The sequence below is a fragment of the Mobula birostris genome, unplaced genomic scaffold, assembly GCF_030028105.1.
Source record: "Mobula birostris isolate sMobBir1 unplaced genomic scaffold, sMobBir1.hap1 scaffold_1743, whole genome shotgun sequence".
In the NCBI taxonomy this organism is placed as follows: domain Eukaryota; kingdom Metazoa; phylum Chordata; class Chondrichthyes; order Myliobatiformes; family Myliobatidae; genus Mobula; species Mobula birostris.
The window spans coordinates 49,759-76,001 of record NW_027274788.1 but is presented as its reverse complement, the minus strand read 5'-3'; the positions used below and the strand labels follow the sequence as shown (position 1 = coordinate 76,001).

Here is a 26,243-nt window from a genome sequence, read left to right as displayed (position 1 = left end):
TCCATTGTTCAGTGTTCTACCCAACTCGAAGACCCTAACGCACCCTCGTCCATTATTCAGTGTTCAACCCATCTCAAAGACCCTAACATACCCCCATCCATTGCTTAGTGTACTACCTATCTCAAAGACCCTAATCTACCCCCGTCCATTGCTCAGTGTTCTACCCATCTCGAATACCCTAACGTACCCCCATCCATTGCTCAGTGTTCTACCCAAATCGAAGACCCTAACCTACTCCCGTCCATTGTTCAGTGTTCTACCCATCTGAAATACTCTAATGTACACCCGTCCACTGTTCAGTGCTCTACCCATCTCAGAGACCCCTGACGTACCTCCGTCCATTGCTCAGTGTTCTACCCATCTCAAAGACCCTAACGTACACCCGTCCACTGTTCAGTGTTCTACCCATCTCAAAGACCCCTGACCTACCCCCGTCAATTGCTCAGTGTTCTACCCAAATCGAAGACCCTAATGTACCCCCGTCCATTGTTCAGTGCTCTACCCATCTCGAAGACCCTATCGCACCCTCGTCCATTGTTCAGTGTTCTACCCAAATCGAAGACCCTAACGCACCCTCATCCATTGTTGAGTGTTCAATCCATCTGAAAGGCCCTAACATACCGCCGTCCATTGTTCAGTGTTCTACCCATCTCAAAGACCCTAATGCACCCTCACCCAGCAGCAGCTCCGTGCAGCTACCATCCGTGTCAAGAACTTACCTTTGACCAGTATTTTCCTCAATCACCTTAAAAATATGCTATTTTGCATTTGCCATTTCCACCCCTGGGGAATTGTCTCGGACTATCCATTTGATCCATGACTTATTATCTTGTACACCTTAATTGAGTCACCTGTCATCCTCCTTCACTCTGGAGAAAAGCCTAGCTTGTTCAGCTTAATGTCATAAGACATGCTGTCTTTTCCAGGCATCATCCTGGTAAATCTCTTTGCACCCTCTCTAAAGCTTCCACATCCTTTCAATAATGAGACGACCAAAGCTGAACACAAAATTCCAAGTGTGGTCCAACCTGGTTTTCATATAGTTGTAACATTACCTCATGGCTCTTGAATTCAATCCCCCTCATTACAAAGGCAAACACACCATATGGATGTGAACCCTGGGATTGTCTCAGTTCTCGTCACACCTGCAAAACTGAGCAAATCTTGCTCTGTTTGTTAGCTGGGACAAATGAGTATGGGCAGATTGGTCTGGCCGATGCACCTGGCAGTGACCTGGTCCACCGGTGTGCTGGATGGAGAATGGGGCAAGCTGCAGACCCAGGGTCCATAGGAGTGAGCAGGCATTTCCTGCACCACACAGCCATTCAATATCCTTTTTAGCTGAGGCAAACCAGAGTTTCACTTTTGAAATGCCATATTCAGAAATGGATATGCTCAGCTGGCCAGACAGCATCTGTGATGACAAGATATTTATTTCATATTTTTCTCTACGGTTGTGGATGGGAATGGATGATGGGTAAACCTTGGGCAGTTTGTGTAGTCACTCTGGCGGGGGGGGGGGGGGGGCTGTGCCTGTCCCTGCAGGAAGTGATGGTGAAGGGGTAGGGCTGTATCAGGACAGACAGCTGAGCTCATACAGTGGAGCCTGTGTGGGGAAGTCAAAGGCCCGATGCCTGTGAATCTACCATTCGACTGGAGGCTGAAGGTGAAGACGGCCTGTGCTGAGGTTGGTTCTACATGTGCATGGTTCGTACTCTAATGTGTCACCCCCAGCACATCCTTGTTAATGCAAATGACACAATTCACCTATGTTTCGATGCAGATGTGATCAATAAATCCAAAGCTGTCTGATGCCAGTCTCCCATCAGTATACAGAATGGTGAGCCATCCAGCCCCAATCCTGGGCTTCAAATGGCTTATCCTTCGGCGCGAGAATCCCACAGCTCAGAAACAGGGTCCTTGGGCCATCTGCTCCATGCCGACCGGATTCCCGTTTGCTTGTGCTTAGCCAGGTCCCTCTTATCTGTGTGCTGTACCTGTCTGAGTATAAAGCAGCTGTCTCCTCCCAGAGAACAGCTGCTCCCTCTCTCCACCCAGCAAGGTTTAAGCCCAGAGCCCATGAGTAAAGACACAATGTGCTTTCAGAATTTATTGGGGTGTTCACAATGTTGCAGAGAAACAGTTGACACAATCCTGTGCGTCAGGAACATGGTGAGTTACTCAGAGCCAAGCCGCTCATCGACAGAGAAGCTGGGACCCTCGGCCAGGGCTGGAGGGTGCAATGAGTTACGGTTTAGCCTCCAATGGCCAGAACAGGGCAAATTGGTCCCATTATTCCTGACAGAGCATCTGCTAAGGGAAGTCGAGAAGAAGAGACATGGAAACCGGCCAGGGAATGTGGGGGGGGGAGAGGAAGGGACGGCAAACGGACTCTGGGTACTCACCAAATGCAGGCCAGCTCTTAGGTACAGGGTCTCAAGCTTACTGAACTGATCAACAAGCACTGAAGCTAGATTGGATTCCCAGCAAAACTACATAGGTCTTATGAATATTAGAGAAATTATTGACCAGGGACAGAGCACCGCTGGAACTCAAAGTAAACTCTTTCTGAGCTAGAACGTTGACAACCAAAGATGTGACTGCAAATGACTGTTGGGTTTGCATGAGTTCTCCTGACCCAGCCGGGACAAGTCTGAGAGACAGGTGGAGTGGCAACCTTCACTTTAGACTGCCCACTGTGGATGTTAGCACTGCTTTCAGGCTGGGAATGATGGGGTCAGGGTGGTGAGGTTGGGAGGAGGTTGGCAATAATTTGAGGTTGGGAATAGGTTGGTAAGTTTGGAATAAGTTGGGAATGGCTTGTAAAGGCTAGACAGGCTGGGTGTGGTTGGGAGTGGGTTTGAAGGTTGGGAAGGACTCGAGGTTGAAGTGGGATGGGCTGGATTTCAGAAGATTGGAAGTGGGTGGCACAATGATTCAAATGCAATCAGTTTCAGAGAGAGCCAGCAAAGGAATCTGCATCTCTGTGTCCAGCCACGTGTCTGAAATGAATACACAATTTACATTCCTGTGGGCTGGTTCCTCCCCAACTCCAGATGTCTTAAGAGCTACTGCTTGTGGCTGTTAAAGTATTTGACGAAGGTGCAGACAGGTAAAGTTGCCCGTAACTGGCCATTCTTCAGCATGACGGGTCAGGATAGTACAGCACATTGGATTGGAGGGTTTGATTACAGATCGGTTGATCAGTTTGGCTCCTGCCAGTTCCACTCGTCAGTCTGCGCACAGAACTGGACAGACCAACCAATTAGGGTTGGCCAAGGAGGCGGACTCCTCAGTAACCCGCGGACTGTCCTCCTTTCCGGTAGTCTGACACAGCATCCCACCTTCCTCCGTTCCGCACGATGGCTTGGACCACGCCTGCTGCTGTCAGCTTGGTTACGACATTCAGCGCCTGGTTTCTCTCCGTCAGGCCCAGCTGTACCTCCTGAAAGCAACAGCAACATGTAATTTGCACTAGCTCCCGGACAGGGGAGGATTTTGTGGAGCATGTGGGGAGACATGCGGATAGGCGCAGTTAGACCTGGCACGTGGTGCCAGTGAGCGGTAGTGGTCCTGTGCTGACTGTAGTCTGCCCACTGCCCAGTCAGACCAGGCCTGATGCTCATCCCCTACAACAGGGATCCTGCCAATTACACAAGCCCACACCACTGCAAGGGCAGACCACCTAAATCTTGCCAAAACTGTAATCTCACAGCGCCTGGTGTCTTCCACCCTTCCTCCTTGTGCCTGTCCTCCTCTTACACACCCCCACTTCCCCCATTACACCCCATTCCACATACACCCACCCCCATTTTCCCCCTTACACCCACCCCCACTTCCCCTACACCCAATCCCACTTCCCCCTACACCCTCACCACTTACCTCCTACACCCACCCTCACTTCCCCCCTACACCCACCCCCACTTCCCCCTTACACCCAACCCCACTTCCCCCTTTACAACCCCCCACTTCCCCCCTACACCCCCACCACTTACCCCCTACACCCACCCCCACTTCCCCCTTACACCCACCCCCCCTTCCCCCTACACCCCCACCACTTACCTCCTACACCCACCCCCACTTCCCCCTTACACCCAACCCCACTTCCCCCTTTACACACCACCACTTCCCCCATTACACCCCCACTCCACATACACCCACCCCCATTTTCCCCCTTACACCCACCCCCACTTCCCCTACACCCAATCCCACTTCCCCCTACACCCCCACCACTTCCCCCTTACACCCACCCCCACTTCCCCTACACCCAATACCACTTCCCCCTACACCCCCACCACTTCCCCCTTACACCCAATCCCACTTCCCCCCTACACCCACCCCCACTTCCCCCTTACACCCAACCCCACTTTCCCCCTACACCTACCCCCACTTCCCCCTTACACCCACCCTCACTTCCCCTACAACCCCACCACTTCCCCCTTACACCCAACCCCACTTCCCCCATTACACCCCACTCCACATAAACCCACCGCCATTTTCCCCCTTACACCCACCCCCACTTCCCCTACACCCACCCCCACTTCCCCCTTACACCCCCACCACTTACCTCCTACACCCACCCCCACTTCCCCCTTACACCCAATCCCACTTCCCCCCTACACCCACCCCCACTTCCCCCTTACACCCAACCCCACTTCCCCCTTTACACCCCCCCACTTCCCCCCTACACCCCCACCACTTACCCCCTACACCCACCCCCACTTCCCCCTTACACCCACCCCCACTTCCCCCTACACCCCCACCACTTACCTCCTACACCCACCCCCACTTCCCCCTTACACCCAACCCCACTTCCCCCCTACACCCACCCCCACTTCCCCCTTACACCCAATCCCACTTCCCCCTACACCCTCACCACTTCCCCCTTACACCCACCCCCACTTCCCCCTTTACACCCCCCCACTTCCCCCCTACACCCCCACCACTTACCTCCTACACCCACCCCCACTTCCCCCTTACACCCAACCCCACTTCCCCCTTTACACACCCCCACTTCCCCCATTACACCCCCACTCCACATACACCCACCCCCATTTTCCCCCTTACACCCACACCCACTTCCCCTACACCCACCCCCACTTCCCCTACACCCAATCCCACTTCCCCCTACACCCCACCACTTACCTCCTACACCCACCCCCACTTCCCCCTTACACCCAATCCCACTTCCCCCTACACCCTCACCACTTCCCCCTTACACCCAATCCCACTTCCCCCTACACCCACCCCCACTTCCCCCTTACACCCAACCCCACTTCCCCCTTACACCCACCCCCACTTCCCCCTACACCCCCACCACTTCCCCCTTACACCCAACCCCAGTTCCCCCCTTACACCCACCCCCACTTCCCCCTACACCCCCACCACTTACCCCTTACACCCACCCCCACTTCCTCCCTTACACCCACCCCCACTTCCCCTACACCCCCACCACTTACCCCCTACACCCACCCCCACTTCCCCCTTACACCCACCCCCATTTCCCCCTACACCCAATCCCACTTCCCCCTACACCCCCACCACTTACCCCTTACACCCAATCCCACTTCCCCCCTACACCCACCCCCACTTCCCCCTTTACACCCCCCCACTTCCCCCCTACACCCCCACCACTTACCCCCTACACCCCCACCACTTACCCCCTACACCCACCCCCACTTCCCCCTTACACCCACCCCCACTTCCCCCTACACCCCCACCACTTCCCCCTTACGCCCAACCCCATTTCCCCCTTACACCCACCCCCACTTCCCCCCTACACCCCCACCACTTACCCCCTACACCCACCCCCACTTTCCCCCAACACCCACCCCCACTTCCCCCTGCACCCCCACCACTTCCCCCTTAAATCCAACCCCACTTACCCCCTACACCCCCACCACTCCCGCCAACACCCACCCCCACTTCCCCCCTTACACCCACCCCTGCTTCCGCCCTACACCCACCCCCACTTCCCACTACACCCACTCCCACTTCCCCCTACTCCCACCCCCACTTCCCCCTTACACCTACCACCACTTCTCCCCACTTACACCCACCCCCACTTCTCCGCTTACACCCACCCGCACTTCCCCCTTACACCCACCCACTTACCCTACACTCACCCGCACTTCCCCCTTACACCCACCCGCACTTCCCCATTACACCCACCCACTTCCCCCTACACCCACCCCCACTTCCCCTACACCCCCACCACTTACCCCCTACACCCACCCCCATTTCGCCCCTACACCCACCCCCACTTCCCCTTACACCCACCCACTGCTCCCTACACCCACCCCCATTTCCCCCCTTACACCCACTGCCACTTCCCCCTACACCCACCCCCACTTCCCCCTTACACCCACCCCCATTTCCCCCTTACACCCACCTCCACTTCCCCCCTACACCCACCCCCACTTCACCCCTACTCCCACCCCCACTTCCCCCTACACCCACCCCCACGTCCCCCACACCCACCCCCACTTCTCCCCTTACACCCCCCCTACTTGCCCCCTACACCCACCCCCACTTCCCCCCATACCCACCCCCACTTCCCCCTACACCCACCCCCACTTCCCCCCTTACAGCCCCACTTCCCCCCTACTCCCACCCCCACTTCACCCCATACCCACCCCCACTTCCCCCCTACACCCACCCCCACTTCTCCCCTACACCCACCCCCACTTCCCCCCTTACGGCCCCACTTCCCCCCTACTTCCACCCCCACTTCCCCCTGCTGCTGGTTAGCCTGGCTCGAGGAGAGAGGGCAGCAGGTTGAGTTCAGACTGTACCTATGGGGTCTGAAACTGGGAACAGGGTCAAACAGTAAGTGGAGCACACAGCCGATTTGTGTGGGAAATGCCACAGGTTCTGGGACAATGGGCAGTAAAAGAGCCTTCCAACACAAAGATAATGTTCATTCAGTCTCCTCTTCGTCCTTGGTTGATCCTTAGGATAGGGCAACACTTCACCCCGATAACCTCCTCATACTTTGATTAATAAACTCAAATGCGATTTCATCAAAGGTTTCAGAAAGTCTGAAGTGCACTTCCAGTCTGGTAGTCACAACTGCTCCGCCCAAACTCAGAGTTAACACTGCAATGCCGGACGAGCTTCAGATGGTGGGGGTGTGCTTGAGACCACTGGCTTCATTTTGTTGGGATGTTGGGGGGGGTGAGACCACTGGCTTCATTTTGTTGGGATGTGGGGGGGGGGGTGAGACCACTGGCTTCATTTTGTTGGTCAGTCCCAGCTAACGTGCTCTTGCAGTGTAAACAGGCATCAGGAAGTTTTGCTACCTTTTCCGTGGTTTTAAGGTGGCCAGTGTAGCGTCAGGGCCTAGCCTTTGTCTCGCCAGCACAAATCGCAAGTCTTCACGTGCAGTGTCAGCATTGGCGGAAAGCTCATCACTAATCTTCCAGAACTCCTCTGCAACTGGATCGTCAAGTTCCTCATCGGCAATCGTCAGTAAGGATTGGTAAAGATATCTCCTCCTCACTGACCATCAACACAAACGCGCTTCAAAGCTGTGCGCTCTGCTGCCTGTACGCACATGATTGTGTGGCTAAGCACAGCTCCAAATTCACCAATGATACTTCTATTATTGGACAAATCGCAGGTGGTAATGTAGGACGTCTTGCTGAGTGATGCAACAACAACCTCTCACTCAACATCCACAAGAGTAAAGAGCTGCTGTAGACTAGAGGAAGGGGAAGGAGAGTAAATATGTGCCAGCTTACATCAAGGGACTGACAGTGGAGCATTCCACAGCTTTAAACTCTTGGCTGGTAACATATCAAGTGACCTGTCTTGGACCCAGCACATAGATACAATCGCAAAAAAAGGTGTGCCTGCATCTTTCTCAGGAGATTAGAAAGGTGTGGCTTGTCGCTGAGCACGCAATCTTCTACAAATATCCTGGTTGCATCATGTTCTGGTGTGACAATTCCAAAGCATGGAGGTGGGAAGCTGCCGAGCAGTGGACCCAGCACAACACGTCGTGAGTATCTGATGCTACACACCCGTGATGCTGCTGCAAGCTTTTCACTGCACTTGTGCACACATGTACTTGTGCAAATTACAGCCAACTCATCCTGAAGGCTTGTTTCTCTCCGGCAGCCTAGTTGAAGCATGATGGCTTTCTTCACCAGTCAGCTAGGTTACACCTAACAACCAGCAGTCTGACATCCTGAGGTGACACACAAATGCAGGATCTGTCAGTCTTCCTTTCTCAAAATCAAAGTAATTTGGTTATCTAAGTACATGTCACCATACACTATCCTGAGATTCATTTTCTTGTGGGCATTCACAAGAAAATAAAGAAATAGGACACGAAACCTGACAGCACTGTAAAATAGAATGTATAAGAAACTGTGCATAAACAAAGACTGACAAACAACCAATGTGCAAACGAAGACAAACCGGCAATATAGCTGCCAGGGGTGATGGGAGAAGCAGATTCCTTAGGGCATTCCTTAGGTACATAGATGACGGAAAGAATGGAGGGCTATTTGGAGGAAAAAATTGATCCTAGCATATGTATAAAAGTCATAGGCTGAAGGGTTGGTGTTTGTGTTCTGAGTCCTATAATGCAGAGAACAGGAGTTAGACCATAAGACCATAACACATAGCAGGAGAATTGGGCCATTCGGCCCATTGACTCAGCTCTGTCATTACATCATGGCTGAATTATTATTCCTCTCAACCCCATTCTCCTGCCTTCTATCCGTAGCTAATCAAGAAGCTATCTGCCTTCACTTTAAATATACACAGCTGCCCATGCCAATGAATTCCACAGACCCACAACCCTTTGGCTAAAGAAATATCTCCTTCTCTCTGTTTTAAATAGACATTCCTCTATTTGGCGGCTGAGACCTCTGGTCATAGACTCCCCAACCATAGGAAACATGCTCTGCACAATTATTCTGCCCAGGCCTTGTAATATTCAATAAGTTTCAATGCAATATCCCCTCGTTCTCCAAACATTCAGTCAGCACAGACACAAAGCTGTCAAACCCTCCTCATACTTTAACCCTTTCACTGCTGGAACCTCCTCTGAATCCTTTCCAATGGAAGCACCACTTTTTTAGATTTAGATGATTTAGATTCAACTTTATTGTCATTCTGCCAAGTACAGATACAAAGCCAATGAAATGCATTTAGCATCTGACCAGACATGCGAAGAATAGTGTTAATTACAAAATAATTGTGAATAAAAGAAGTGCTGCAGCACACAAATATAAAAGTACTGAGACAGTACAATACAGATGCAATACTGCTTAGCGCTGTGATGTGAGGTTCAGCAGGGTCACAGCCTCAGGGAAGAAGCTCTTCCTGTGCCTGCTGGTGCGGGAGCGGAGGCTGCTGTAGTGCCCTACAGGACGGGAGGAGAGTAAAAAGTCCATGGTTAGGGTGAGATGCGTCCCTGATAACGCTTTTCACCCTGCCCAGGCAGCGCTTGTGGTAGATGTTCTCAATGGTGGGCAATTGGGTGCCGATAATCCGCTGGGCAGTTTTCACCACATGCTGGAGTGCTTTGCGGTCTGATATGGGACAATTGCCATACCACGCTGAGATGCAGTTGGTGAGTATGCTCTCAATGGTACAATGGTTTCTTAGGCAAGGGGTCCCAAAAACTGCTCACCAAATGGGGTCTGACCTAAGCCTTATAAAGCCTCAGCATCACATCCTTGCTCTTGTACTCTAGTCCTCTCAAAATGAATGCTAACATTGCACTTGCCTTCCTTATCACCGACTCAACCTGCAAGCTAACCTTTAGAGAATCCTACACAAGGACTCCCAAGTCCCCTTGCACCCCTGATGTTTGAATTTTCTCCCTGTTTAGGAAATAGTCTGTCTTTATTCCTTCTCACAAAGTGCACTTCCCCACACTCTGTTCCATCTGCCACTTATTTGTCCATTATCTCAATCTGTCCAAGCCCTTCTGCAGACTCCCTGATTCCTCAGCACTACCTGCCCCCCCGCCTGTCTTTGTATTGTCTGCAAGCATGGGCGCAAAGCCAGTTCCATCATCCAAAATTGTTGATACTGAATGTGAAGGGGTACTGACTCGTGTGGAATACGACCGGAGAAGGTCCCCTTTATTCCCATCCTTTGCCTCCTGCCAACTAACCAGGCAGAGATAGATAGGTTCTTGATTAGTCAGGGCATCAAAGGGTATGGGGTGAAAGCAGGAGAGTGGGGATGACTGGAAAAATTGGATCAGCCCATGATTGAATGGCGGAGCAGACTCGATGGGCCGAATGGCCTACTTCTGCTCCTAAATCTTATGGCCTTATGGTCTTCTATTCATGCTAGTATCTTTCCTGCAACACCATGAACTCTCATCTTGTTAAACAACCTCAAGTAGCACCTTGTCAAAAACCCAAGAGAAAAAACATCCATTGGCTCCTCTTTGTCTATCCTGCCTGTTATCTCCTTAAAGAATTCCAATAGATTGATCAGGCAAGATTTCCCCTTAAGGAAATCATGCTGACTTTGGCCTATTTTATCATGTGCCTCCCAGTAACTCTAAACCTCATCCTTAATCATGGACTCCAACATCTTCGCAACCATTAAAGTCAGACTAACTGGCCTATAATATCATTTCTTCTACCTACCTCTCCTCTTAAACAGAGGAGAGACATTTGTAATTTTCCAGTCCTCTGGAACCATTCCAGAATCTAGTGATTCTTGAAAGGTCATTAGTAAAGCCCCCACAATCTTTTTGGCCACCTTTCAGAGCCCTGGGGTGTGTCTGTCCGGTCCAGATAACTTATGCATCTTTCAGCTTCCCAAGCACCTTCTCCTTAGTGACACTCACTGCTTCCCCTTGACACGAACTTCCGGCACACTGCTAGTGTCTTCAACAGTGAAGACAGATGCAAAATACTTATTCAGTTCATCTTCATTTCCTTGTCTCCACTTACTACCTCTCAAGTGACATTTTCTGGTGGTTTGATATCCACTCTTCCCTCTCTTTTACTCTTCATATATTTAAATAAAATTTTGGTATCCTTTTGCTTTTATGCTGTTTTTGACCTCCCTTGTCAGACACAGTTGCCTCATCCCCCCTTTAAATTCTTCAACTTTGGGATATGTCTATTCTGCACCTTCTGAATTACCCCCCAAAACCTCAGCCAATGCTGCTCTGCCATCATCCATGCTAGTGTCCCCTTCCAATCAGCTTTGGACAGCTCATTTCTCATGCCAGTGTAACTTCCCCTACTCCACTGTAATACTGATACATCTGTCTTTATCTTCTCCCTCTCAAACTGTCAGGTGATTTTTATCTCATTATGATCACAGCCTCCTAGGTGTTCCTTTATGTTAATATCCCTAATTTAACCTGGTTTATTACACAACACCCAATTCAGAATTGCCTTTCCCTGAGTGGGCTCAATAACAAGCTGCTCTAAAAACCATCTCATAGGCATTTGACAAATTCCTCTCTTGGGATCTAGCACCAACCTGATTTTCCCAATCTACCTGCATATTGAAATCTCCTATGACTATCATAATGTTGCCTTTTTGACATGCATTTTCTATTTCCCATTGTAGTTTGTAGCCCACATCCTGTCATGGTCCGGATCGGGTTCCCTTTAAATTTCCTTTGTTGTGTTATGATCGGGAGCATTGGCTCCTTGTTTCCCTTTAATTCCCTGTTTTCCTGTGTCCCTCGGGCTTGGTGATTAAAGGCAATTTACTCTTGACTGAACCGGCAGTTTATAAGTCTCTGGCTTTCAGCCATTCGGCGCGAGAGCGTTATGGAGCGTAACCAAGTCACTGAAGCTAGTGCGAGCCAAAGTCATCTTGTCGAAGCCAATTAAGTTTCTTGCCGGAACAAGCGAAGTCTCTTCCTGAAGCAAGTGCCAGCAAGCCGCCTTTCCTTGCCAGAGCAGGCCCGTCAAAGTTAACCTGCCGGGGTGAGTCCACAGCTCGCCGCTGCTTGGAGCAAACTTTTGTCCAGATAAAGAACTGTCTATCGTTGAGTCGGGAACTGTCTCGTTGTGTTCAGCATTCTGTGTCTGAGTCCTGGCCCTACGTCCTGTTCCCAAGGAGGGGTCCCGGCTCTGTGTTCCTGTCTCTCAAGTCCAAGCTCAAAGGTTCAAGTATCAAGTCCATGTCTGGGTCCCGAGTTCCATCTTCCAGTTCCAAGTCCAAGTCAAAGCTTTGTGTTCTTGTCCTGTGCAGGAGTTCCACGTCCTGTCCTGTAGCCACGTCTTGTCCTTGCCTGGATCCGGGTTCTGAGCCCGAGTCAAGACCCATTTTCCGGGTCCCTGTCCAGTCTCTGGCTCCGTATTCTAGCTTAGGTCTTAGTACCAAGTTCCTTGATCTGGTCTTGGTTTCCTAGTCTTAGCACAAAATAATCTGCAGATGCTGGGGTCAAAGCAACACTCACAACACGCTGGAGGAACTCAGCAGGTCGGGCAGCATCCGTGGAAAAGATCGGTCGACGTTTCGGGCCGGAACCCTTTGTCAGGACTTCCTAGTCTTAACCTTAGCCCAGGCCCAGAGTCCCGGCCTAAATCCAGGACCAGCGTCCCGGCCTAAGTCTGGGGCCTGAGTCCCAGCATAAGTCCAGGCCCAGAGTCCCAGCCTAAGCCCAGGTCCAGAGTCCCAGCTTTAGCCCAGGGCCTGAGTCCTCGTCCATTATGCTTATTCCTGCTTCTGTTTTGCTCTCTCCTTGATTTCTCTCTGTTCTATGCTTGCGTCATGGCTTTCCTTGTAATTATTAATAAACTCTATTTAGTTAACCCTACAAGACGTGTTTGTGTCCTGCATGTGGGTCCACCCTTGCTCCGCACCTGTGACCCATCCTGCCTACTGTTCGGGGGCCTATATACAACTCCCATCAGGGTCTTTTTACCCTTGCAGTTTCTTAGCTCTACCCACAAGGATTGTACACCTTCCAACCCTATATTACTTCTTTGTAAGGATTTGACTTCATTTTTTTACCATCAGAACCATGTCACCCCCTCTGCCTCCCATCCTGTCCTTTCCACACTAAGTGTATCCTTGGATGTTAAGCTCCTAACATCTTCTTTCAGCAACGACCCAGTGATTCCCACAACATCATACCCGCCAATCTCTAACCACATTACATGATCATCTGCCTTATTCCATAAACTGCATGCATTCAAATATAGCACCTTCATTTCTGTATTAAACACCCTTTTCGATTTTGCCCTGTTACACTTCAACTCATCCCACTGACAGCAATTTTGCTCTATCATCTACCTGTCCTTCCTCACAGACTCACTACACACTGCATCTACTTGTATAACAACTGCCCCCTCCTCAGCCCCATTACTCCAGTTCCCATCCTCTGCCAAATTAGTCTAAATCCTCCCCAACAGCTCTGGTGAACCTGCCTGCCAGGATATTGATCCCCCTGGAGCTCAGGTATAACCAGTCCATTTTGCACAGATAATACCTTCACTAGAAGAGGTCCCAGTGATCCAGAATCTGAAGCCCTGCCCTCTACACCACTCCCTCAGCCACTCATTCATCTGTACCATCATCCTATTCCTGCCCTGACTAGCATGTGGCGCTGGGTGTAATCCAGAGAACACTACCCTGAAGGTCCTTGTCTTCAGCCTCTTTCCTAACTCCCTCAGGACTTTGTTCCCCATTCTGCCTATGTTATTGGTTCCAATATCCTCTGGCTGCTCACCATCCCTCCTGAGAATCTTCCACAGCCACTCTGAGACATCCTGGTTTCTAGCACCTGGGAGACAACACATCATCCTGGTATTCCTTTTGTGACCACAGAACCTTCTGCCATTCCCCTGACTATCGAGTCCCCTATCACTATCGCTCTGCCTGACTTTACCCTTCCCTGCTGAGCGTCAGAGCTGGCCACAGTGCTACTGGCCTGGCTACTGCGCCCTGACAGGCAGCCTATCACACCCTAGCTGTATACCTATTGCTGAGGGGAACGGCCTGAGAGGAGCCCTATACTGACTGATTACTCCCCTTGGTTCTCCTGGGGGTCACCCATCCACTATCTGAAACCTGCACTCTGGGTGTGACAACCTCAGTAAAAGTCTTAGCTATGAAGTTTCCCAGAAGATCTCAAGTACATCCAGCTCCAGCTCCAATTCCTTGACCTTGTGATTCAGGAGCTGCAGATGCAGTTCCTGTAGATATATTTATCAGAGAGACTGTCCGGTACGCTGAAGTCCCACATCTCACAGGAGCTGCATTTCACTTCCTGCTGCTAACTTCACAAGCTTGAGTTCTAGTCTGCGCCTGTTCTCACCCAAGCTTGTTGAGACAGAGGCTGACCACTCTCACACTGTAAAACGTTAGAACTTCAGAAAGTGTTTGACAAGAACAGGTTGTTCAGCCCAACAAAGCTTGCCAAATTCTTATTCACAAAGTGTGTGAAATAACTATGGAGTTTAGATTTGAAACTCTCTAAAGTACTACTCTCAACGACACAACTAGGTAGTTTACTCACTGTGTAAAGAAATGCTTCCTGATGCGAGTCTGCAATCTCCCCTTAACCAGTCTCCACCTGTGACCTCATGTCCTTGATGATGGACTGGTCTTGAAGTAGCAGCTGGCATCCACCTTACTTATACCCGCAATGATTTTGAACACTTCTATCATGCCTCCTCCCATTCTAGATCTACTTCTTCATAGATTTAATTCTTCCAATCTTTCTTCATAGCTCATGCCCTGCAGACCTGGAATGAGTCTCGTCACCCTTCTCTGGACTCTCTCCAGAGCCTTCACCTCCCTCACACAATATGGAGACCAAGGTGTAGCCTCACAAGTGGATTATACAGTTTAAGGAGAACGTCTCTTGACTTGAACTCACTGAGCGCATTATATAGCCATTATAGGACCTTGAGGGAAGTTAGTGTAGAAATAGCAGGGTCTCTGACAGAAATATTTCAAATGTCATTAGAAACGGGGATGGTGCCGGAGGATTGGCGTATTGCTCATGTTGTTCCATTGTTTAAAAAGGGTTCTAAGAGTAAACCTGGCAATTATCGGCCTGTGAGTTTGACGTCAGTGGTGGGTAAATTGATGGAAAGTATTCTTAGGGATGGTATATATAATTATCTGGATAGACAGGGTCTGATTAGGAACAGTCAACATGGATTTGTGCGTGGAAGGTCATGTTTGACAAATCTTATTGAATTTTTTGATGAGGTTACTAGGAAAGTTGACGAGGGTAAAGCGGTGGATGTTGTCTATATGGACTTCAGTAAGGCCTTTGACAAGGTTCCACACGGAAGGTTAGTTAGGAACGTTCAATCGTTAGGCATTAATATGGAAGTAGTAAAATGGATTCAGCAGTGGCTGGATGGGAGACACCAGAGAGTAGTGGTGGATAACTGTTTGTCAGATTGGAGGCCGGTGACTAGTGGTGTGCCTCAGGGATCTGTACTGGGTCCAATGTTGTTTGTCATATATATTAATGATCTGGATGATGGGGTGGTAAATTGGATTAGTAAGTATGCAGATGATACTAAGATAGGTGGCATTGTGGATAATGAGGTAGGCTTTCAAAGCTTGCAGAGAGATTTAGGCCAGTTAGAAGAGTGGGCTGAAAGATGGCAGATGGAGTTTAATGCTGATAAGTGTGAGGTGGTATGACTAATTAAAATAGAACTACATGGTAAATGGTAGGGCATTGAAGAATTCAGTAGAACAGAGAGATCTAGGAATAATGGTGCATAGTTTCCTGAAGGTGGAATCTCATGTGGATAGGGTGGTGAAGAAAGCTTTTGGTATGCTGGCCTTTATTAATCAGAGAATTGAGTATAGGAGTTGGGAAGTAATGTTGAATTTGTACAAGGCATTGGTAAGGCCAAATTTGGAGTACTGTGTACAGTTCTGGTCACCAAATTATAGGAACGATGTCAATAAAATTGAGAGAGTACAGAGGAGATTTACTAAAATGTTGCCTGGGTTTCAGCACCTAAGTTACAGAGAAAGGTTGAATAAGTTGGGTCTTTATTCTTTGGAGCGTAGAAAGTTGAGGGGGCACTTGATAAAGGTGTTTAAAATTATGACGGGGATTGATAGAGCTGGCTTTTTCCATTGAGAGTAGGGGAGATTCAAACAAGAGGACATGAGTTGAGAGTTAGGGGACAAAAGTTTAGGGGTAACATGAGGGGAACTTCTTTACTCAGGGAGTGGTAGCTGTGTGGAACGAGCTTCCAGCAGAAGTGGTTGAGGCAGGTTCGATGTTGTCGTTTAAAGTTCAATTGGATAGCTATATGGACAGGAAAGGAATGGAGGGTTATGGGCTGAGTGCAGGTCGGTGGGACTAAGTGAGAGTAAGAGTTTGGCATGGACTAGAAGGGCCGAGATGGCCTGTTTCCGTGCTGTAATTGTTATATGGTTATATATAGCCTTCCTCACTGCTTGTGTGCATTGTCTAGATGTTGATAGTGATGAGTCTATCAGGATGGCTAAATCCTTCTCATACATAGAAACACAGAAAACCTACAGCACAATACAGGCGCTTCAGTCCACAAAGCTGTGCTGAACATGTCCTTATCTTAGAAATTACCTAGGCTTACTCATAGCTCTCTATTTTTTCTAAGCTTCATGTACCTATCCAGGAGTCTTTTAAAAGACCCTGTCGTATCCGCCTCCACCAGCGTTAATGGCAGCCCATTCCACGCACTCACCACTTGCCCCTGCCATTTCCTCAGTATTTACTGCCAAGCACCTTAAAACTGTGCCCTCTCATGCAGCCATTTCAGCCCCGGGAAAAAGCCTCTGACTATCCACATGATCAATGCCTCTCATCATCTTATACACCTCTATCAGGACACCTCTCATCCTCTGTCACTCCAAGGAAAAAAGGCCAAGTTCACTCATAAGGCATGCCCCCCAATCCAGGCAACAACCTTGTAAATCTCCTCTGCACCCTTTCTATGGTTTCCACATCCTTCCTGTAGTGAGGCGACCAGAACTGAGCACAGTACTCCAAGTGGGGTCTGACCAGGGTCCTATATAGCTGCAACATTACCTCTCGGCTCTTAAACTCAATCCCATGATTGATGAAGGCCAATGCACCGTATGCCTTCTTAACCACACAATCAATCTGCGCAGCAGCTTTGAGTGTCCTATGGACTCGGACCTCAAGATCCCTCTGATCCTCCACACTGCCAAGAGTCTTACCGTTAATACTATATTCTGCCATCATATTTGACCTACCAAAATCAACCACCTCACATTTATCTGAGTTGAACTCCCTCTGCCACTTCTCAACACAGTTCTGCATCCTGTCAATGTCCCGTCATAACTTCTGACAGCCCTCCACACTATCCACAACACCCCCAATCTTTGTGTCATCAGCACATTTACTAACCCATCCCTCCACTTCCTCATCCAGGTCATTTATAAAAATCACGAGGAGTAGGAGAATACAGTGCACTTTTTAACTCAATCCCCCCATTGTATATTTATATCTAGTACTTACATTTCCTATATGTAATATTTTACATTTACTTATTAAATCTAAGCATTATCTACCCATATCTGGATTTTGTTTAGATCTAACTGTATTGATTCTGCTGCCTGAATATTATCCTCTGAATGTCCCTCTAATTTTGTGCATACTGCAAACTTTATTAGTTTCTTTGTTATGTGCCTATCCAAATCATTAATGTAAATTAGAAACAGCGACGGTCCCAAAACTAATCCCTGCGGGATCCCACTTTTAATATCTTCGACGTGTAAAAATGATCCTCCCACTATAACTCGTTTTCTGTTTTTGAATCAATTCTGCACTACTTCGCACACCTTATCCTGAATCCCTACCTCCTGTAATTTGATTATTAACTCTTTGTGGGGTACCTTGTCAAAAGCCTTCTGAAAGTCCAAGTAATTGATATCAACCACTCTAGTGTTATCATAAATTTTAGTTGCCTCTTCAGAGAACTCCAGCATATTAGTAGAACATGATTTCCTCTTTCTGAACCCAGAAAGGCTTTCTGCTAACATGTCTGTTCTTATCAGCTGCTTTTCCAGCTCAATCTTTATTACTGTTTCTATTATCTTCCCTACGAACACATTAAGCTTACTGGTCTATTGTTACGAGGGTCACTGTAGTCACCTTTCTTATATACTGAGACAACGTTAGCCCATTTCCAGTCCTTAGGGATTTTACCAGTCTTCATTGACTTTTGAAAAATACATGTTGGGGGTTTGTATATATAATCACAGACCCCTTTAAGTACCCTTGGATATATATTGTCTGGCCCTGGAGATTTATTAACTTTTAGCTTTTTCAGCTGAAGCAGAACCTCACTTTCTAAGATCTCCGAGTCACTCAAACAACCTTATTTTTCTCCTCCACTTACTGGCATATTGTTACATCTTCGTAGGTGAATACTTCAGCAAAATATGAGTCAAGAGTATCTGCTATGTCCTTCTTTGCATAATTAATCACCTCACTTATTATTCCTAATACACTTAACTTCCTCCTTTACCTTTCTTTTACCACTAAAGTATTGAAAACAAAATCGCTTGGGGTCAATCTTAGCCTAATTAGCAATATCCTTCTCAACCTGCCTTTTGGCGATCTGAATTTACCCCTTGACTATAGTTCTCATAGTTTCAAATGCCCTAGGGTTAACATCATTATTATTTTTTGTGTATTCCTTATATAGCTGTACTTTGTTCAATAATGTTTATATAACCATGCAACCATATAACAATTACAGCACAGAAACAGGTCATCTCAGCCCTTCTAGTCTGTGCCGAACTCTTACTCTCACCTAGTCCCACCGACCTGCACTCAGCCCATAACCTTCCATTCCTTTCCTGTCCATATATCTATCCAATTTAACTTTAAATGACATCGAACCTGCCTCAACCACTTCTGCTGAAGTTCCCCCTCATGTTACCCCTAAACTTTTACCCTTTAACTCTTGACTCATGTCCCCCTCATGTTACCCCTAAACTTTTAACCTTTAACTCTCGACTCATGTCCTCTTGTTTGAATCTCTCCCACTCTCAATGGAAAAAGCCTATCCACGTCAACTCTATCAATCCCCCTCATAATTTTAAACGCCTCTATCAAGTCCCCCCCTCAACCTTCTACGCTCCAAAGAATAAAGACCTAATCTGTTCAACCTTTCTCTGTAACTTAGGAGATGAAACCCAGGCAACAGTTTAGTAAACCTCGTCTGTACTCTCTCAATTTTATTGACATCTACATATATATATATGTGTGTGTGTGTGTGTGTGTGTGTGTGTGTGTGTGTGTATATATACACACACATCTCCCATGTATATATGTATTCATCCATTGTTTTTATTACTTCTCCTGACCTTGGGTATGGACATTTTCTGCACTGTGTGTATTACCTCTTCAAATCAACCCCATCGTTCCTCAGCTAACTCTACGTCAAATAAATCCTTCCAGTTTTACCTTCTGAAGTCTTTGCCACAGCTGCATAAACTTTGCCTTTCTGAAATTCAGTTTAATGGCTTTGGTTTTTACCAATATACTCTCCCAAAAAACTTTGAGATTAACAATGTTATGATCATTCATTCCTAAAGGCTCAACAACTTCCGTACTTAAAATTCTATCCTGATTGTTAATGAATATCAAATCTAGACAGGCCTCTCCTCTTGTTCGTGCATTTACATACTGGGTCAAAAAGCTATCATTCAATTACTCAATAAATTCACTTTCCTGTAATCCATTAGGCATTGGGTTCACCCAATCAATATTTGGGAAATTAAAATCTCCCATAACTATAACATCACCCTCAGAACATGCTTTTCTAATATTCTGATAGAGTTGTTTATTAAAATTATCAGCATTAGGGGGTCTATGATGTCCACCCAACATTATTCCTTATCCTATAGCTTTCAATTCTCACCCAGATATCTCCACTGTCTCGATTCATTTCCTGTCATAAGCAACCTCACGTTTAAATTCTCCCTATGTATATGGCAACTCCTTCATCTTGCCATCTTGCCTATCTTTCCCTTAATAGTGTATTCTTCAATATCCTTTGAGGTCAGCCAGATTTCTGTTATTGCTACTCTTCTTCTTCTTCTTCCTCTTCAGTTGTCCATCGAAATCCGATGACGACGTCCACTCCTTTAACGGTGAGATCTTTGATGACTATACAGTCCTATCCTGGACCCACAAGCTCTATTACTGGTGGGACATGTATATGTGGTAGTGGTGGTAACCATGGCTGCATTTCTCCTGGCTGTCTTCTGCTGTCTTCTGGTTGTTCTTTCCATCACCAGAATACAAACCCCATCCCTACACAGCTGTCGCCAAGTGGTACGGTCAGCAGCAACCTCCTCCAGGTCCTCGTGTCTGATCTTGCAATTCCTTAATGCATTCTTCATCTGATCTTTACAGCGCTTCTTCGGCCCTCCAGCTGAGCGTCGACCATGATGTAGCTGGCCGTATAACACTCGGCGGGGTAGCCGACATGGGGGCATCCTTATCACGTGTCCCAGCCACTGCAGCTGACGCTGGGTGATCATGGCCCCAGTACTTCTGCAGTTGGTCTTTACAAGTATTTCAGTGTGAGGCACCCGCTCACACCAGGTAATTCCCAGGATGTGCTGGAGACAGCTCATGTGGAAGCTCTCCAAGGACTTGATGTGACGGCTGTAGGTTACCCAAGCTTCACAGCTATAAAGGAGGGTGGTGACACAGACCGCTTGGTATACGGTGACCTTTGTGGATGGATGAAGGCTCCTGTTCTGAAAGACTCGACGCCGAAGTCTCCCAAAGGCAGCTGATGCCTGTTTAATGCGGCTCTGGATGTCGTTGTCAATGCCACTATCCTCAGAGAGAATGATCCCCAGATATTTGAAAGATGACACTACTGACAGCTTTTCATCACCAACAGTGAAGGCAGGTAGAGTGGGTGGGACACTGGTACTCCATTGGCAAACCACTTCTGTCTTGGTGGTATTGACAGTCAGACCCATCCTGCTGTATGCTCTCACCACCACAGCAAGGACAGTCTGAAGATCCTCCAGAGTATGGGCCACAAGAGCACAGTCGTCTGCATACTGCAGCTCCAGGACCCGCTGTCTGCAGAGCTTGGTGATTGCGTGGAGCCTCCTGATGTCAAAGAGGTTGCCATCTAACCTGACGTCCACTGCCACACCTCCGCTGTCTTCAGTCTCGTTGTGGAGAAGCTTGGTAACACACGAGGAAGATGTTAAAGAGCACTGGAGCTAGCACACACCCCTGCTTCACCCCTGTGCGTACAAGGAAGGGCTCGGACTCTTGTCCTCCTATGGTCACCTGAGCAGTCATCCCATCGAGGAACCGGTGGAGGATGTTAACAAATTTATTGGGACATCCCGTAAGAGCTCTCTTTGTACAGTGTCGAATGCTTTGGAGAGGTCGACTAAGGCCATAAGCAGGTCTTGATGTTGCTCCCAGCACTTTTTCTGAAGCTGCCGGACTGTGAAGATCATGTCGATCGTGCTCCTGTTCTTCCTAAATCCACACTGCGATTCAGGCAGCATTGACTCAGTGATGTTGCTGATGAGTCTCTGAAGCATCACCTTAGCCAGGACCTTTCCAGGAACAGAAAGGAGTGATATGCCCCTACTATTGTCACAGATGGTCTTGTCACCCTTGTTCTTATAAATGACAACCATGTTTGCATTTCTCCATTGCTGTGGGATGTTCTCATCAGTCCAGGTCTTGGTGATGTACTGGTAGAGGGTGCGCATACACATGTACCCTCCGTTCTTCAGTAACTCAGCAGGGGTATTGTCAGTGCCAGGGGATTTGTTGTTCTTAAGGAACTGGACAGCTGATAGGACCTCCTGGAAGGTTGGTGGTAGACTGAGGTCGTGGATAGGAGGAAGTTCAGGCAGTTGGTCCAAGATGGTGGGGTCTGCGTCAGAGTCCTGATTAAGCTGGGTGTTAAAATGCTCAGCCCACCTCAGCAGAATGGTATTCTGATTCTTCAGAAGTGTTAGACCATCTGCTGTTTTCAGGAGAGTAACGCATCGATTTATTGGGCTGTAGGTGGTTTTGACAGCATTGTAAAAATTATGCATGTCATTATTAGATTAGATTATAAAATTAGATTATGAGGACACACAGTCCTCTTTTATTGTCATTTAGTAATGCATGCATTAAGAAATGATACAATGTTTCTCCAGAATGATATCACAAAAACACAAAACAAACCGACTGAAAAACTGACAAAAACCACATTATTATAACATATAGTTACAACAGTGCAAAGCATTACTGTAATTTGATAAAGAACAGACCATGGGCACGGTAAAAAGTCTCAAAGTCTCCCGGAAGTCCCATCATCTCACGCAAACGGTGAACCTCCAGCGCCGCCAACTTGCCGATGCAGCATACTGGAAGCATCCGACCACAGTCTGACTCCGAGTCCGTCCGAAAACTCCGAGCCTTCGACCAGCTCTCCGACACCGAGCACCGGGCACCATCTCTGCCGAGCGCTTCAACCCCGGCCCCGGCAACAGGCAATAGGCAAAGCTGAGGATTTGGGGCCTTCGTCTCCGGAGATTCTCGATCGCACAGTAGCAGCGGCAGCGAAGCAGGCATTTCAGAAGTTTCTCCAGGTGTTCCTCCGTGCTTCTCACGGCTGTCTCCATCAAATCAGGATTGCGCACGGCCCCCTAGTTAACACATATCAATATCATTTGGAAAGGGCGAGCGCGCTGCGTCACGCCGCCATCTTCTCCTCCCTCCTCCTGGAGGAGAAGATGGCAAAGGACTGGACTTCATGTGCCTTTTCAGTCCACCACTCATTTTGTATGGCCCATATTGCCTATTGCACTTTCCTCCGAGCTGGCTGCCAATGCTGTCTGATGCTGGTGGATGAAGGGTTGTTTAAAGTTGCTTGGTGTGCTTTGTGCACGTCCTTAAGCAAGTTGTGGATGGTATCTGAGTTATCGTCAAACCAGTCTTGGTGGTTCCTGCTCTTACGGCCAGTGGATTGGGCTGCTGCCTCACAGATTGCAGAGCTGATACAGGTCCACTGTTGTTCCATGGTATTTTCTGAGTCCAGACAAGGTTCCAGCTCCCTTAGTTTCTCAGCTAGGATGCATCGAAACTCACTGCTTGCTTCTGTGTTTCTCAGGTGGTTGCAATTTAGCCGCTTTTTATTGGGTTTTGGCAGCCGCAAGGGGGGGACGCACTTTCAGATGGAGCTTGGCCAGTCATACAGTGATCAGTCCAGCACTCTGCATCTCTCATGGCACGGGTGATGAGAACACCCTTGGTGTCACTCCGTCTCACAATGATGAAGTCAATCATGCGCTAATGTTTAGAGCGAGGGTGCATCCACGAGGTCTTATATTTTGCCTTCTGCTGGAAGATGGGGTTGGTTATGGTAAGGTTATGCTCAGAGCAAAGAGTAAGTAGCCTCATGCCATTTACATTCACCTTGTCAATACCATGCCTACCTAGCACTCCACTCCATATCCTGTTGTTCTGTCCCACCCTAGCGTTGAAGTCGCCAAGCAAAAGGATCTTATCATTCTTAGGGATCCGGCAAAGAGCTTCATCTAATGTCTGATAAAAGCATTCCTTGGCCTCAATCTCAGATGGCAAAGTTGGTGCATGGGCACTGAGAATCGTGGCATAACGTTTCTTTGCCGGGGGATACGGAGGGTCATTAGTCTTCCACTAATGCCAACAGGTATTTCCCTGAGACTTGGTAGAAAGGTGTTCTTGATGGCCAATCCTACTCCGTAGAGATGTTGTCCACTTGGGGGGAAACCTTTCCAGAAGGAGGGGTAACCCACCCCTTCCTCTGTTAAAGAGCCTTCATCCCGGACCCTGGTCTCACTGGATGTTGTAGCGCCTCAGCTCAGCAGCGATTAAGGCTGTTCTCCGGTGAGGTCTGTCAGAGATGCCATACGAGTCCAGGAGAGTCCTTACATTCCACGTTGCCAGTTTTAGGTTGCATTGTTTCTTATTTCGACCGCAGTAGTGGAATAACCCGATAGGCGCGGTATCCTATGTGAGTGTGACTGGGCAATTTTTAGGCCACATTTTCTAGGCCCTTCCCCAATTGGGGTGAGCAGTGCAGTCCCTAAATAGAGCTGCTCAGTTGCACAGGGGTCTGCCGAAAACAGCTGCCACTCAGTCCCAGCTGCTAGCGGCCAAATACCCTGTGCTGCTGCCGTACAGGGTTCTGACTAGGAGCTCTCAGTCCATTCGTACCAACTCCCATTGGCAGATGCCCCATCGCCGTCAGACTCCAACCATATGTCAGGTCCAAGTGTTGTTCACCATGGTCAGAGGTGGAGACCTGCGCAAGGAAGATTTTAAGTGCCACAGGGGGTGTGCCATCCCCAGTAGCACTATCTTCACCATGATGAGGTAAATCCCGTTGGCAAGGGTGATCCCAGGACAACCGGTCCCACATCTTGGCTGCAGGAGGCTGCTGGGTCCTTTGTCTGATAAGGCCCACCTATTGCACGCTGCCAGCGCATTGCTTTTCTGTCAGGGTGTGCTCCCTTAGCCTTGTCTCAACAGACTTACCACAAGGCAGTGGGGCTATTTGCCCATAGCTGGGGCTATTTGCCCATAGCTGGGACAGCGGTTGAGGGGTGCCAGGGCGTGTCCACACAGTGGTGGGCCTGCACGCCCTGACTCTGGGTCCCACTGCTGCTCCGAGATCCCCTGTAGTTTAGCCTGGGACTGTAAGATACCCCGTTTCCGTGTGTGGCCCGGTGGAGGCACTGCAGGAGTCTTGGTGCTGGAGAGGCTCTGTACTGGCAGGAGGAGGCTTACAGACTCGGCTCCTCTTTTCACCCTCTGTTAAGAAGGCTAGCCAGCAGCAATAGCTGTAAGCAGAGAGCACTATGCGGCATACAGCATGCACTGACTACAAGCACTACTACACTACTGCACTACTGTACTACTGCACTGGACACTTCACACACACCCTGTCAGCAAATACTCCCACCCACGCACTATTCTATCATACTTATAAGCACATGCATATAATTCCAGCTCACTTACTTTATTCTTAATATTTGTTCATTTATGTTTCTCATCCTATTCTGACCCATTTTTATATTTTTGAAGTCTATAATCGGTTTATGTCCTCATATGTTATTCTCCAGTATGGCACTGAAAAGTCGAGCCTGGCCTGTCCTAAGTCCCCTGCCCCAGCCACTCCCTTGTATAAACAGTCCTCAGCTTACTGAAGCAGACGCCTTCCCGTGACATTCGTGCCCCTCCAGTTGAAATGCAACCCGTCTGAGCAGTACCGGCTCCATTTGCCCCAAAAGGAGCCACAATGTCCCACAAACCCTCACCCTTCTAGCCTACACCATGCGTTAAATCTTCTATTCTCCTCCATCTTACCTAGACTGGCGCGTGGCACAAGCAGAACTTCCGAAATGACGACCTGGTCACCTCTGTGCCCAAGCTTCCCACCGAACTCTTTCAATTTGTCTTGCAGAACCGCCCTTCCCGATGTCATTTGTTGCGATGTGGACAATTACGACTGGAGCCACCGCAGAGCTGTGGTGAGTGAAGTTATCCATGCTGCAGATGGTTGTAGTGCAAAATAATCCTGTCAGCCTGATGTTCGGTGGAGTGTAATGTCACATCTGACAGTGTGATGGAGAGTCCATTACAAAATGGAAGGAGCACCTTTGCCAGGAAATCTGCTGGGTGTGGGATACTTTCTCCACACTGTGTGAGGGGCTCCAACCGGGAGCATCACATTACATTTCCTTTCTTCACCAAACAGCAAAGAGGAAACTGGTTCCGTAGGAGACAGTGATGAGGTCTCACAGAAGAAAATCGGGGAAGAGGCCTCTGGCAGCAGTAAACCCTACTCCATGGAGAAGGAGAGAATGACTAAATGGTGCCTGACCATGGAGCTGTGTGTAGCCTGACAGACTGTGCAGTTCAACAAATCTCTTAAAAGAAGCAGGGGATGTTCTGTGTTTTATACATAAAAACACATGACATAAGGACTGGTCTTTGGAAACTGCTCCACCATTCATTACAATCATTGATGTAACCTCTGTCTCCCAAAGCCCTGGCTCCCTCGTGCCTTCAACATTTGTCGTAGAGTCAAAGAGCAATGCGGCACAGAAACAGGCCCTTTGGCCCATCTAGTCTATGCCGATCCTTTATCCTGTCCAGTTCTGTCAACCTGTATGGAGACCACAACCCTCCATACTCTCCTGGCCATCTAGCTAGTTACATTTCACTTCAATGTTGGAATTGGATCTGCATCCATCAATTCCACTGACAG

At 48.5% G+C, this 26,243-nt stretch overlaps 1 protein-coding gene across 1 annotated transcript in view; it reads right to left on the bottom strand.

The window, feature by feature from the left end:
• Positions 1-2,103: 2,103 nt before the first annotated feature.
• LOC140192586 (glutathione hydrolase light chain 1-like) overlaps positions 2,104-26,243 on the bottom strand; it is a 51,121-nt gene continuing 26,981 nt past the window's right edge. Inside the window, exon 5 of the mRNA XM_072250146.1 lies at positions 2,104-3,445. Within this exon, the coding sequence (XP_072106247.1) occupies positions 3,293-3,445 (153 nt within the window). The 3' untranslated portion in view covers positions 2,104-3,292. The remainder of the gene's footprint in view (positions 3,446-26,243) is intronic.